The 13,176-nt window shown below is 44.1% G+C and overlaps 1 protein-coding gene across 1 annotated transcript in view; it reads right to left on the reverse strand.

Annotated features, from left to right (window-relative positions):
• LOC127918757 (receptor for retinol uptake stra6-like) overlaps nt 1-12,831 on the reverse strand; it is a 142,214-nt gene extending 129,383 nt beyond the window's left edge. Inside the window, exons 1-4 of the mRNA XM_052501943.1 lie at nt 12,137-12,831; nt 9,115-9,181; nt 2,494-2,570; nt 2,114-2,247 (exon numbers count right to left, since the gene is read on the reverse strand). Coding sequence (XP_052357903.1) covers nt 2,114-2,247; nt 2,494-2,570; nt 9,115-9,181; nt 12,137-12,225 — 367 coding nt within the window. The 5' untranslated portion in view covers nt 12,226-12,831. The remainder of the gene's footprint in view (nt 1-2,113; nt 2,248-2,493; nt 2,571-9,114; nt 9,182-12,136) is intronic.
• Nucleotides 12,832-13,176: the final 345 nt, after the last annotated feature.

Below are 13,176 nucleotides of genomic sequence, written 5' to 3' on the forward strand. Positions count from 1 at the left end.
CTAGTTTTAATGACTCCAACCTAAGTGGATGTAAACTAGTTTTAATGACTCCAACCTAAGTGGATGTAAACTTTCCGACTTCAACTGTAACAATAAACAACTTGACTGTCATAATGTTTTACACATCCTGAAGATCAGTCTTCATGTTTTACACATCCTGGTGATCAGTCTTCATGTTTTACACATCCTCATGATCTGTCTTCATGTTTTACACATCCTGAGGATCAGTCTTCATGTTTTACACATCCTGATGATCAGTCTTCATGTTTTACACATCCTGATAATCAGTCTTCATGTTTTACACATCCTGAGGATCAGTCTTCATGTTTTACACATCCTGATGATCAGTCTTCGTGTTTTACACATCCTGGTGATCAGTCTTCATGTTTTACACATCCTGAGGATCAGTCTTCATGTTTTACACATCCTGGTGATCAGTCTTCATGTTTTACACATTCTGAGGATCAGTCTTCATGTTTTACACATCCTGATGATCAGTCTTCATGTTTTACACATCCTGATGATCAGTCTTCATGTTTTACACATCCTGAGGATCAGTCTTCATGTTTTACACATCCTGGTGATCAGTCTTCATGTTTTACACAAACACCTTTCATCAGTAGTATTATATCTGAAACACCTTTCATCAGTAGTATTATATCTGAAACACCTTTCATCAGTAGTATTATATCTGAAACACCTTTCATCAGTAGTATTATATCTGAAACACCTTTCATCAGTAGTATTATATCTGAAACACCTTTCATCAGTAGTATTATGTCTGAAACACCTTTCATCAGTAGTATTATATCTGAAACACCTTTCATCAGTAGTATTATGTCTGAAACACCTTTCATCAGTAGTATTATATCTGAAACACCTTTCATCAGTAGTATTATATCTGAAACACCTTTCATCAGTAGTATTATGTCTGAAACACCTTTCATCAGTAGTATTATGTCTGAAACACCTTTCATCAGTAGTATTATATCTGAAACACCTTTCATCAGTAGTATTATGTCTGAAACACCTTTCATCAGTAGTATTATGTCTGAAACACCTTTCATCAGTAGTATTATATCTGAAACACCTTTCATCAGTAGTATTATATCTGAAACACCTTTCATCAGTAGTATTATATCTGAAACACCTTTCATCAGTAGTATTATATCTGAAACACCTTTCATCAGTAGTATTATATCTGAAACACCTTTCATCAGTAGTATTATATCTGAAACACCTTTCATCAGTAGTATTATATCTGAAACACCTTTCATCAGTAGTATTATATCTGAAACACCTTTCATCAGTAGTATTATATCTGAAACACCTTTCATCAGTAGTATTATATCTGAAACACCTTTCATCAGTAGTATTATATCTGAAACACCTTTAATCAGTAGTATTATATCTGAAACACCTTTCATCAGTAGTATTATATCTGAAACACCTTTCATCAGTAGTATTATGTCTGAAACACCTTTCATCAGTAGTATTATATCTGAAACACCTTTCATCAGTAGTATTATATCTGAAACACCTTTCATCAGTAGTATTATATCTGAAACACCTTTCATCAGTAGTATTATATCTGAAACACCTTTCATCAGTAGTATTATATCTGAAACACCTTTCATCAGTAGTATTATATCTGAAACACCTTTCATCAGTAGTATTATGTCTGAAACACCTTTCATCAGTAGTATTATGTGGTATTATCTGACAGGATGTCTGACAGGATGTGATGTCTGACAGGATGTGATGTCTGACAGGATGTGATGTCTGACAGGATGTGACGTCTGACAGGATGTGATGTCTGACAGGATGTGATGTCTGACAGGATGTGATTTCTGACAGGATATGATGTCTGACAGGATGTCTGACAGGATGTGATGTCTGACAGGATGTCTGACAGGATGTGATGTCTGACAGGATATGATGTCTGACAGGAAAAACACCCCAAATAGAGTGTAGCGGTGAAGTTTCCCTTTAAGGAGAAAATAATGATCTAAGAATGACAATAGGTTTCGCTGTGAACTCCTAATAATTGTGGAACAAAACACTACTCCGATCTATATCATTTCACAATTTTCTACATCTTCCTGCTCCTTACGTTTGTTGGCTTGGTCTGTGGTGAAGGGAAGAGGGTTTGGTGCTATGACCAGACCAAACAGTTTGCAGAACAGCACTCCAAACACTGCTACAGCTAAGCCCTTGTGTTGCGTGTGGTCCAGGAAGTTCACTGGGCTGGGGATCAAACAGGAAAATATTTAGAACCAGGATGTTAGAACCAAGCTGCTTCAGGTTTGATATATGATGTCATGTGATGCAACAGAGTGGACGGCAGGGTTGGGGGGGTATCATTTAAATAAAATAAAAAGTCCTATTCCGTTTGTAAATTCACTTTCCCACAGAAGGGAGGATTAGGATGCCATTTAAAGGTATTTGTTGAAGTCTAAGATTATAATATGGGGTAAGAGAAGAGCGTCTCACCTGAGTAAACTCCTTTTCTGCCCATCCGCCAGCTTCATCCTCCTGGCAAGGAATGCTAGGATCAACATGACCACCAGCTGCACCACAGAACGGGAGACAGACCAATTAGTCCAGGAGACATTTCAGTTATCTCAGTTGGCCACATCTGTCTGGTCCTTCTGCCCGACCCATTTGACCCTTGACACTTGTGCAGCTGTGGACCCCCTGCCCTCTCCCCTGGGTCAGACCAAAGACTGGGGGTGGGAGACCCCACAACAAAAGGGTTTCCATGGGTCTCACTGGGTCACAATTAGTCAGGACTTCACAGCTCACTGAGCAGTATTGACCTAGAGTGACTTCACAGCTCACTGAGCAGTATTGACCTAGAGTGACTTCACAGCTCACTGAGCAGTATTGACCTAGAGTGACTTCACAGCTCACTGAGCAGTATTGACCTAGAGTGACTTCACAGCTCACTGAGCAGTATTGACCTAGAGTGACTTCACAGCTCACTGAGCAGTATTGACCTAGAGTGACTTCACAGCTCACTGAACAGTATTGACCTAGAGTGGATTCGCAGTTCACTGAGCAGTATTGACCTAGAGTGACTTCACAGCTCACTGAGCAGTATTGACCTAGCGTGACTTCACAGCTCACTGAGCAGTATTGACCTAGAGTGACTTCACAGCTCACTGAGCAGTATTGACCTAGAGTGACTTCACAGTTCACTGAGCAGTATTGACCTAGAGTGACTTCACAGCTCACTGAGCAGTATTGACCTAGAGTGACTTAACAGCTCACTGAGCAGTATTGACCTAGAGTGACTTCACAGCTCACTGAGCAGTATTGACCTAGAGTGACTTCACAGCTCACTGAGCAGTATTGACCTAGAGTGACTTCACAGTTCACTGAGCAGTATTGACCTAGAGTGACTTCACAGCTCACTGAGCAGTATTGACCTAGAGTGACTTCACAGCTCACTGAGCAGTATTGACCTAGAGTGACTTCACAGCTCACTGAGCAGTATTGACCTAGAGTGACTTCACAGTTCACTGAGCAATATTGACCTAGAGTGACTTCACAGCTCACTGAGCAGTATTGACCTAGAGTGACTTAACAGCTCACTGAGCAGTATTGACCTAGAGTGACTTCACAGTTCACTGAGCAGTATTGACCTAGAGTGACTTCACAGCTCACTGAGCAGTATTGACCTAGAGTGACTTAACAGCTCACTGAGCAGTATTGACCTAGAGTGACTTCACAGCTCACTGAGCAGTATTGACCTAGAGTGACTTCACAGCTCACTGAGCAGTATTGACCTAGAGTGACTTCACAGCTCACTGAACAGTATTGACCTAGAGTGACTTCACAGCTCACTGAGCAGTATTGACCTAGAGTGACTTCACAGCTCACTGAGCAGTATTGACCTAGAGTGACTTCACAGCTCACTGAGCAGTATTGACCTAGAGTGACTTCACAGCTCACTGAGCAGTATTGACCTAGAGTGACTTCACAGCTCACTGAGCAGTATTGACCTAGAGTGACTTCACAGCTCACTGAGCAGTATTGACCTAGAGTGACTTCACAGCTCACTTAATCTAGTGTCCTGAAAAGTTCATTTGCACATATTTAATGATACATTAGCATATTTTAATACAATATTTGTAATAGAAACAAACGGGTAAAAGTTGATTGTGATATGCTAAACGGAAGAAAAAATAACTTTTATGGTATGGTGTTTGGCCTTAAATTCCTGTTTGGAGTAAAAACACATGACATTGAGTTCAAAGAGTGGAATGTTTAGCCAAAACGGACTGGTTTCATCTCCGCAGTAAAAAAATTAACTTCTTAATCTGTAGTTTAGTTGTGGATTGGAGGGTTATCAGCTATGGTACCGTCGATATATAACACTACAGGTTTACTGGATAAATACATCAGGTTACATAAAGTCCTTACAGAAGACCATACCAATGGTGTTGAAATCAGACTGTAATCTTATCTACAGGAAAGACCATGGTATATTGGCCTCAACACCTGCATTGCTTGGCTGTTTGTGGTTTTATAGGCTTGGGCTTCTTTACAGCACTTTGAGATATCAGCTGATGTAAGAAGGGCTTTATAAATACCATTTGATTTGATTTATATATTGACCTAGACAACCTTATCGTGTAAGAGTTGTTACTGATGGCTTTATACAGTATCAGACAGTCATTTTACACCTGGGATTACAGAGTGGGAATGTGGCTGAAGAGGTGGTGTAAACGTGAAGAGGATAGAGAGTGAGACGTGTGTGAAGTAATGACATAATGGTGTCATAATGGGCTTTTCACACTACTGTGCTGGGACAAACTGTGCTGAGACAAACTGTGCTGGGACAAACTGTGCTGGGACAAACTGTGCTGGGACAAACTGTGTTGAGACAAACTGTGTTGAGACAACCTGTGCTGAGACAAACTGTGTTGAGACAACCTGTGCTGAGTCAAACTGTGTTGAGTCAAACTGTGTTGAGACAAACTCCGTTGAGACAAACTGTGTTGAGTCAAACTGTGCTGAGTCAAGCCAGAACCGTCTGGTTGAGGTGAGCAGAGCCAGAACCGTCTGGTTGAGGTGAGCAGAGCCAGAACCGTCTGGTTGAGGTGAGCAGAGCCAGAACCGTCTGGTTGAGGTGAGCAGAGCCAGAACCGTCTGGTTGAGGTGAGCAGAGCCAGAACCGTCAGGTTGAGGTGAGCAGAGCCAGAACAGTCAGGTTCAGGTGGACCAGAGCCAGAACCGTCAGGTTGAGGTGAGCAGAGCCAGAACAGTCTGGTTCAGGTGGACCAGAGCCAGAACAGTCAGGTTCAGGTGGACCAGAGCCAGAACAGTCAGGTTCAAGTGGACCAGAGCCAGAACAGTCAGGTTCAGGTGGACCAGAGCCAGAACAGTCTGGTTCAGGTGGACCAGAGCCAGAACAGTCAGGTTCAGGTGGACCAGAGCCAGAACAGTCAGGTTGAGGTGGACCAGAGCCAGAACAGTCAGGTTTAGGTGGACCAGAGCCAGAACAGTCAGGTTCAGGTGGACCAGAGCCAGAACAGTCAGGTTTAGGTGGACCAGAGCCAGAACAGTCAGGTTCAGGTGGACCAGAGCCAGAACAGTCAGGTTTAGGTGGACCAGAGCCAGAACAGTCAGGTTGAGGTGGACCAGAACCAGAACAGTCAGGTTGAGGTGGACCAGAACCAGAACAGTCAGGTTCAGGTGGACCAGAGCCAGAACAGTCAGGTTGAGGTGACCAGAGCCAGAACAGTCAGGTTGAGGTGGAGCAGAGCCAGAACAGTCTGGTTGAGGTGGACCAGAGCCAGAACAGTCAGGTTCAGGTGGACCAGAACCAGAACAGTCTGGTTCAGGTGGACCAGAGCCAGAACAGTCAGGTTCAGGTGGACCAGAGCCAGAACAGTCAGGTTTAGGTGGACCAGAGCCAGAACAGTCAGGTTGAGGTGGACCAGAACCAGAACAGTCAGGTTCAGGTGGACCAGAGCCAGAACAGTCAGGTTGAGGTGACCAGAGCCAGAACAGTCAGGTTGAGGTGGAGCAGAGCCAGAACAGTCTGGTTGAGGTGGACCAGAGCCAGAACAGTCAGGTTCAGGTGGACCAGAACCAGAACAGTCTGGTTCAGGTGGACCAGAGCCAGAACAGACAGGTTCAGGTGGACCAGAGCCAGAACAGTCAGGTTCAGGTGGACCAGAGCCAGAACAGTCAGGTTGAGGTGGACCAGAGCCAGAACAGTCTGGTTGAGGTGGACAGAGCCAGAACAGTCAGGTTCAGGTGGACCAGAGCCAGAACAGTCTGGTTGAGGTGGACCAGAGCCAGAACAGTCAGGTTGAGGTGGACCAGAGCCAAAACAGTCAGGTTCAGGTGGACCAGAACCAGAACAGTCTGGTTCAGGTGGACCAGAGCCAGAACAGTCAGGTTCAGGTGGACCAGAGCCAGAACAGTCAGGTTCAGGTGGACCAGAGCCAGAACAGTCAGGTTGAGGTGGACCAGAGCCAGAACAGTCTGGTTGAGGTGGACAGAGCCAGAACAGTCAGGTTCAGGTGGACCAGAGCCAGAACAGTCTGGTTGAGGTGGACCAGAGCCAGAACAGTCAGGTTCAGGTGGACCAGAGCCAGAACAGTCTGGTTCAGGTGGACCAGAGCCAGAACAGTCAGGTTCAGGTGGACCAGAGCCAGAACAGTCTGGTTCAGGTGGACCAGAGCCAGAACAGTCAGGTTCAGGTTGACCAGAGCCAGAACAGTCAGGTTGAGGTGGACCAGAGCCAGAACAGTCTGGTTCAGGTGGACCAGAGCAACAGTTTACATGATTTTGGCCCTGATTTAGCTGTCCCTGACATGTTTTTGAGATCGAAGACAAAATCTCGGGATGCGCGGTCGTCACGATGCTCGACAGAGACACAATCTGAGGGCTACCGATCCCGTCATTGAGCAGTCCAAGACATCCTCATATTTCTGCCTTTAACCAAAGCCAACGTGTCAAATTGTTACAGCTCGGAAGTTCATTAGCAATGTTATTAAAAATCTAAACGTTGGCTAGAATTTCTGACAGAAAGCTAGGCTGCTTTGAGCCACAGCTCATTGTAGCTACATTAACAATCCCGCCATTGTTTTAGTGAGACATTATGGTATGGAGGATCATCACATCCTAAACTCAGCAAAAAAAAGAAACGTCCCTGTCTTTCAAAGAAAATTCGTAAAAATCCATTGTAAAGGGTTTAAACACTGTTTCCCATGCTTGTTCAGTGAACCATAAACAATTAATGAACATACACCTGTGGAACGGTCGTTAAGACACTAACAGCTTACAGACGGTAGGCAATTTAAGGTCCCAGTTATGAAAACTTAGGACACTAAAGAGGCCTTTCTACTGACTCTGAAAAACACCAAAAGAAAGATGCCCAGGATCCCTGCTCATCTGGGTGAACATGCCTTAGGCATGCTGCAAGGAGGCATGAGGACTCCAGATGTGGCCAGGGCAATAAATTGCAATGTCCATACTGTGAGACGCCTAAGACAGCGCTAAAGGGAGACAGGACGGACAGCTGATCGTCCTCGCAGTGGCAGACCACGTGAAACAACACCTGCACAGGATCGGAACATCCAAACATCACAGCTGCGGGACAGGTACAGGATGGCAACAACAACTGCCCGAGTCATGCAGCAAGGAGGCATGAGGACTGCAGATGTGGCCACTATGAGGACAGCTGATCAACAACACCTGCACAGGATCGGTACATCCAAACATCACACCTGCGGGACAGGTACAGGATGGCAACATCAACTTTCCCAGTTACTCCAGGAACACACAATCCCTCCATCAGTGCTCAGACTGTCCGCAATAGGCTGAGAGAGGCTGGACTCAGGTCTTGTAGGCCTGTTGTAAGGCAGGTCCTCACCTGACATCATTGGCCAACAGCGTCACCTGTAAGGCACAAACCCACCGTCGCTGGACCAGACAGAACTGGCAAAAAGTGCTCATCACTGACGAGTCACTGTTTTGTCTCACCAGGGGTGCTGGTTGGATTCGCATTTATCGTCGAAACAGTGAGCGTTACTCCGAGACCTGTACTCGGGAACGGGATCGATTTGGAGGTGGAGGGTCCGTCATGGTCTGGGGTGGTGTGAAACAGCATCATCGGACTGAGCTTGTGGTCATTGCAGGCAATCTCAACGCTGTGCGTTACAGGGAAGACACCCTCCTCCCTCATGTGGTACCCTTCCTGCAGGCTCTTCCTGACATGACCCTCCAGCATGGCAATGTCACCAGCCATACTGCTCTTTCTGTTTGTGATTTCCTGCAAGACAGGAAGGTCAGTGTTCTTCCATGGCCAGTGAAGAGCCCGGATCTCAATCGCATTGAGCACGTCTGGGACCTGTTGGATCGGCGGGTGAGGGCTAGGGTCATTCCCTCCACAAATGTCTGGGAACTTGCAGGTGCTTGGTGGAAGAGTGGGGTAACATCTCACAGCAAGAACTGGCAAATCTGGTGCAGTCCATGAGGAGGAGATGCACTGCAGTACTTAATGCAGCTGGTGGCCACACCCGAAACTGACTGTTACTTTTGATTTTGACCCCCCTTTGTTCAGGGACACATTATTCCATTTCTGTTAGTCACATGTCTGTGGAACTTGTTCAATTTATGTCTCAGTTGTTGAATCTTTTTACATTCATACAAATATTTACACATTTTAAGTTTGATGCAAATTAACACAGTTTATTGTGCTGAGTTTATTAGTGTGGGACCCCGTCTGTGTCAGATCAGTTAGTCGACGTACCACTACGTTGGCAAGACATAAAACTACAGGAAACGTAGTTGTTTAATGTGAGAAGCTCAGCAATGTTAAGATTTTGAAAGTTGTGTACTGTACGCCCAGCATAACAGAAACAACCAGATATGTTACACAGAGCATTATGGGTACTGTAGTACATCATGGACTTACAGACAAGAGATAATTCTGGGTACTGTGGTACATCATGGACATACAAACAACAGAGAATGATGGGTACTGTAGTACATCATGGACTTACAGACAATAGATAATTCTGGGTACTGTGGTACATCATGGACATACAAACAACAGAGAATGATGGGTAGTGTAGTACATCATGGACTTACAGAAATGGCAGAGATGCAGATGTGGTAGAGTCTATCATCAGCTGTAGGGTCACATGGTGGGATTACTCTGCAAAGTAACATTCACAAACACAGACACACTGCATTATGGGTACTGTAGTTGTATTACAGCTGTATATAATGTAATGCTTCATGATAATGTTCTAATTGTTCATAGGAATGCTATAATGCTTCATGGTAATGCTGTAATGATTCATAGTAATGCTATAATGCTTCATTTAAATGCTATAATGCTTAATGGTAATTCTACAGTGCTTCATGGTGATGCTATAACGCAACATGGCAGTGCTATAATGCTTCATAGTAATGCTACAATGCTTCATAGTAGTACTATAATGCTTCATGGTAATGCTATAATGCTTCATGGTAATGCTACATTGCCTCATAGTAAATCTACAATGCTTCAAAGTAATACTATAATGCTTAACAGTAATACTATAATACTTAACAGTAATGCTATAATGCTTAATAGTAATGCTATAATGCATAATAGTAATGCTATAATGCTTAATAGTAATGCTATAATGCTTAATAGTAATGATATAATGCTTAATAGTAATGCTATAATGCTTAACAGTAATGCTATAATGCTTAACAGTAATGCTATAATGCTTAACAGTAATACTATAATGCTTAACAGTAATGCTATAATGCTTAACAGTAATGCTATAATGCTTAACAGTAATGCTATAATGCTTAATAGTAATGCTGTAATGCTTAATAATAATGCTAAAATGCTTAATGGTAATGCTATACTATTCCATAGTAATACTATAGTGCTTCATAGTAATGCTATAATGCTTCATAGTAATGCTATAATGCTTCATAGTAATGCTTCATGTTGAGGCTACAACGATTCACAGTACTGCTGTAAATGCTTCATAGAATGGGTACTGTAGCAATAATCCTAAATCTTGGGATAGGTCTTCATAAAAAACGTTGGTATTTCTGGGTCTCATAGTAATGCAGCAGTTATAGTAAAGCTCCTGTAGCAGTAATGCTTGGACTAATGCCAGCAGTAATGGTGGGATAGATAGGATTTACTGGGCCTCGTAGTAAGCTAATGCTAGTAGAAATGGTGGGATAGATAGGATTTACTGGGCCTCGTAGTAAGCTAATGCTAGTAGAAATGGTGGGATAGATAGGATTTACTGGGCCTCGTAGTAAGCTAATGCTAGTAGAAATGCTAGCAAGGAATGCCAGGGATATATTGTGCATGATACGTAGGCCTAGAGGCTCATATTCATTAGGACACAGCATAGCAAAATCTTTTGCGACGGAAACTAAAATGAGCAATTCTTATTGGACAAGTTCAACTAGTCCCTCCCAGTCTGTTTTCTTCCGTTTGTTTCCAATGAATGAGACACAGGCCTGCCAGAGCAGGGAGGTTTGGCTGACAGACGGAGGTGCTGCAGTGTCTGAGTAAAACATTCATATCTGTTGCGGAATATTTTTTGCTACACTGTGCCCTAATCAAAACAACCCAGGACAAAGAGCGATGATTGACAGCTGACTGACACGGACGATACCGTATGTTAGTGTTACTAAACCAAGTGACTGTTACTAAACGAAACTATCAGCAGGTAACCTAGTGGTTAGACCTTTGGGCCAGTTACTGAAAGGTTGCTGGATCGAATCCCCGAGCTGACAAGGTAAAAATCTATCGTTCTGCCCCTGAACAAGGCAGTTAACCCACTGTTCCTGGGCGCTATTAGTTAATAACACTGATCACCTCCAGGCTTCAGCCAGGTCTACTGTCTGGTGCTATTAGTTAATAAGACTGATCACCTCCAGGCTTCAGCCAGGTCTACTGTCTGGCGCTATTAGTTAATGACAATGATCACCTCCAGGCTTCAGCCAGGTCTACTGTCTGGTGCTATTAGTTAATAACACTGATCACCTCCAGGCTTCAGCCAGGTCTACTGTCTGGCGCTATTAGTTAATAACACTGATCACCTCCAAGCTTCAGCCAGGTCTACTGTCTGGCGCTATTAGTTAATAACACTGATCACCTCCAGGCTTCAGCCAGGTCTACTGTCTGGCGCCATTAGTTAATAACACTGATCACCTCCACACTTCAGCCAGGTCTAATGTCTGGTGCTATTAGTTAATAACACTGATCACCTCCAGGCTTCAGCCAGGTCTACTGTCTGGTGCTATTAGTTAATAACACTGATCACCTCCAGGCTTCAGCCAGGTCTACTGTCTGGTGCTACTAGTTAATAACACTGATCACCACCAGGCTTCAGCCAGGTCTACTGTCTGGCGCTAGTAGTTAATAACACTGATCACCTCCAGGCTTCAGCCAGGTCTACTGTCTGGCGCTATTAGTTATTAACACCGATCACCTCCAAGCTTCAGCCAGGTCTACTGTCTGGCGCTATTAGTTAATAACACTGATCACCTCCAAGCTTCAGCCAGGTCTACTGTCTGGTGCTATTAGTTAATAACACTGATCACCTCCAAGCTTCAGCCATGTCTAATGTCTGAGGCTATTAGTTAATAACACTGATCACCTCCAAGCTTCAGCCACGTCTACTGTCTGGAGATATTTCTGTTTCAGCCACATGTACTGTCTGGAGATATTATTTATGCACCTGAGGCAAATCTAGTTAAAGACTTGACCTTATTGAAGCAGTTCACCCAAATGAATGATTCAAACATTTAACCAAGGGTGTATGAAGCAGATTTCAAAACATTCAAATCATAACCCCACACAAAAAGTTGAAGAGAACTATAAAACAACAAGAGGTAAATTCTCACATGGATGGGTCATCCAGAATGGTATAATACAGTTACTCCCATAGAGATGTCATTGCTGTGTACTCACTTGACTGGGACCTTGGTGGACACTTTAAACATTGATACAACGAAAGGATTAGGGAGAGGATTTCACTGATAACCAAGTCACAAGCCCACAACAAGTAGTAGAGAACAACGAAACAACAATGTCTGGAACAACAGAGATTGTACAACTGGAATAATAAGAGTTAACAGTACTCACTCAGCTGGGACCTTGGTAGGCACAGGGTTCTCCATGTTCCAATCAGGGTAGTCATAGTAGTCCTTTGCTATGTCTTCAGTGGCACTCATCCTGCTGTCTGGCTCTAGTTCCCACAGATCCTATGGCCGATGAAAATATTCTAGAACACTGTATAGAACACTCTAGAATACGCTTGGAACTCTCCCGGGAACTCTCTGGAACACTCTCGGATCACCCTAGAACTCACTCTAGAACACGCTTGGAACTCTCCCGAACGCTCTGGAACACTCTCGGATCACCCTAGAACTCACTCTAGAACAGTATAACACTGCTGTTCAGCCAACTATCAGGTACTATGTAACTCAGCACAGGTCTCCTTTTGATCAAGAGGAAAAAAGTTTAGTCTTTTCTCCAAAAGTTTGGTGGTGTTTGCATTTCTGGCTGGTGTGATGTGGTGTGGTGCCCTCGTCGTACCCTGTGATTGGTCTCCTCTCTTTTGCTCTCTTTTGCTCTCTGTTCTTCTCTCTCGCCCTTCAGGTGCCTGGGTCCTCTGTGGGGCTGCAGTACTGTGATGTGACAGGTCCTTGCTGAGTGGCTCCTGGCTGCGAGGCTGCGGCTCCGTACTGCAGGCTGGGTCTGTCTGTCTATCTCACCCCCTTTTCTCAGTCCCACGCCACAACAGGCTTTTTTCAGACGAGGATTACCAACCAGACTGGGACACTGGGGAGAGAGAGGGGAGAGAGAGAGTGAGAGTGTGAGAGAGAGAGAGAGAGAGAGAGAGAGAGAGAGAGAGAGAGAGAGAGAGAGAGAGAGAGAGAGAGAGAGAGAGAGAGAGAGAGAGAGAAGAGTGTGAAATTAAAGTAGGGACAGAAAGTTTCAGCAGCCAATCAGCTAATCTTCTGTCCCACCTGCAGCTTAGTGGGGTTAGAGATTCTTCCTGTGTGTTTGCCCGGGCTGGGTTATTACTGAATAGCACATTAGTTATCAGTGTTCAATAAAGAAGCCTTCCATCTCCTCATTCATACATCCTGACTGATGGAACATAGTGGCAGCAACAAACC

Source organism: Oncorhynchus keta, unplaced genomic scaffold (genome assembly GCF_023373465.1).
Source record: "Oncorhynchus keta strain PuntledgeMale-10-30-2019 unplaced genomic scaffold, Oket_V2 Un_contig_14805_pilon_pilon, whole genome shotgun sequence".
NCBI lineage: Eukaryota > Metazoa > Chordata > Actinopteri > Salmoniformes > Salmonidae > Oncorhynchus > Oncorhynchus keta.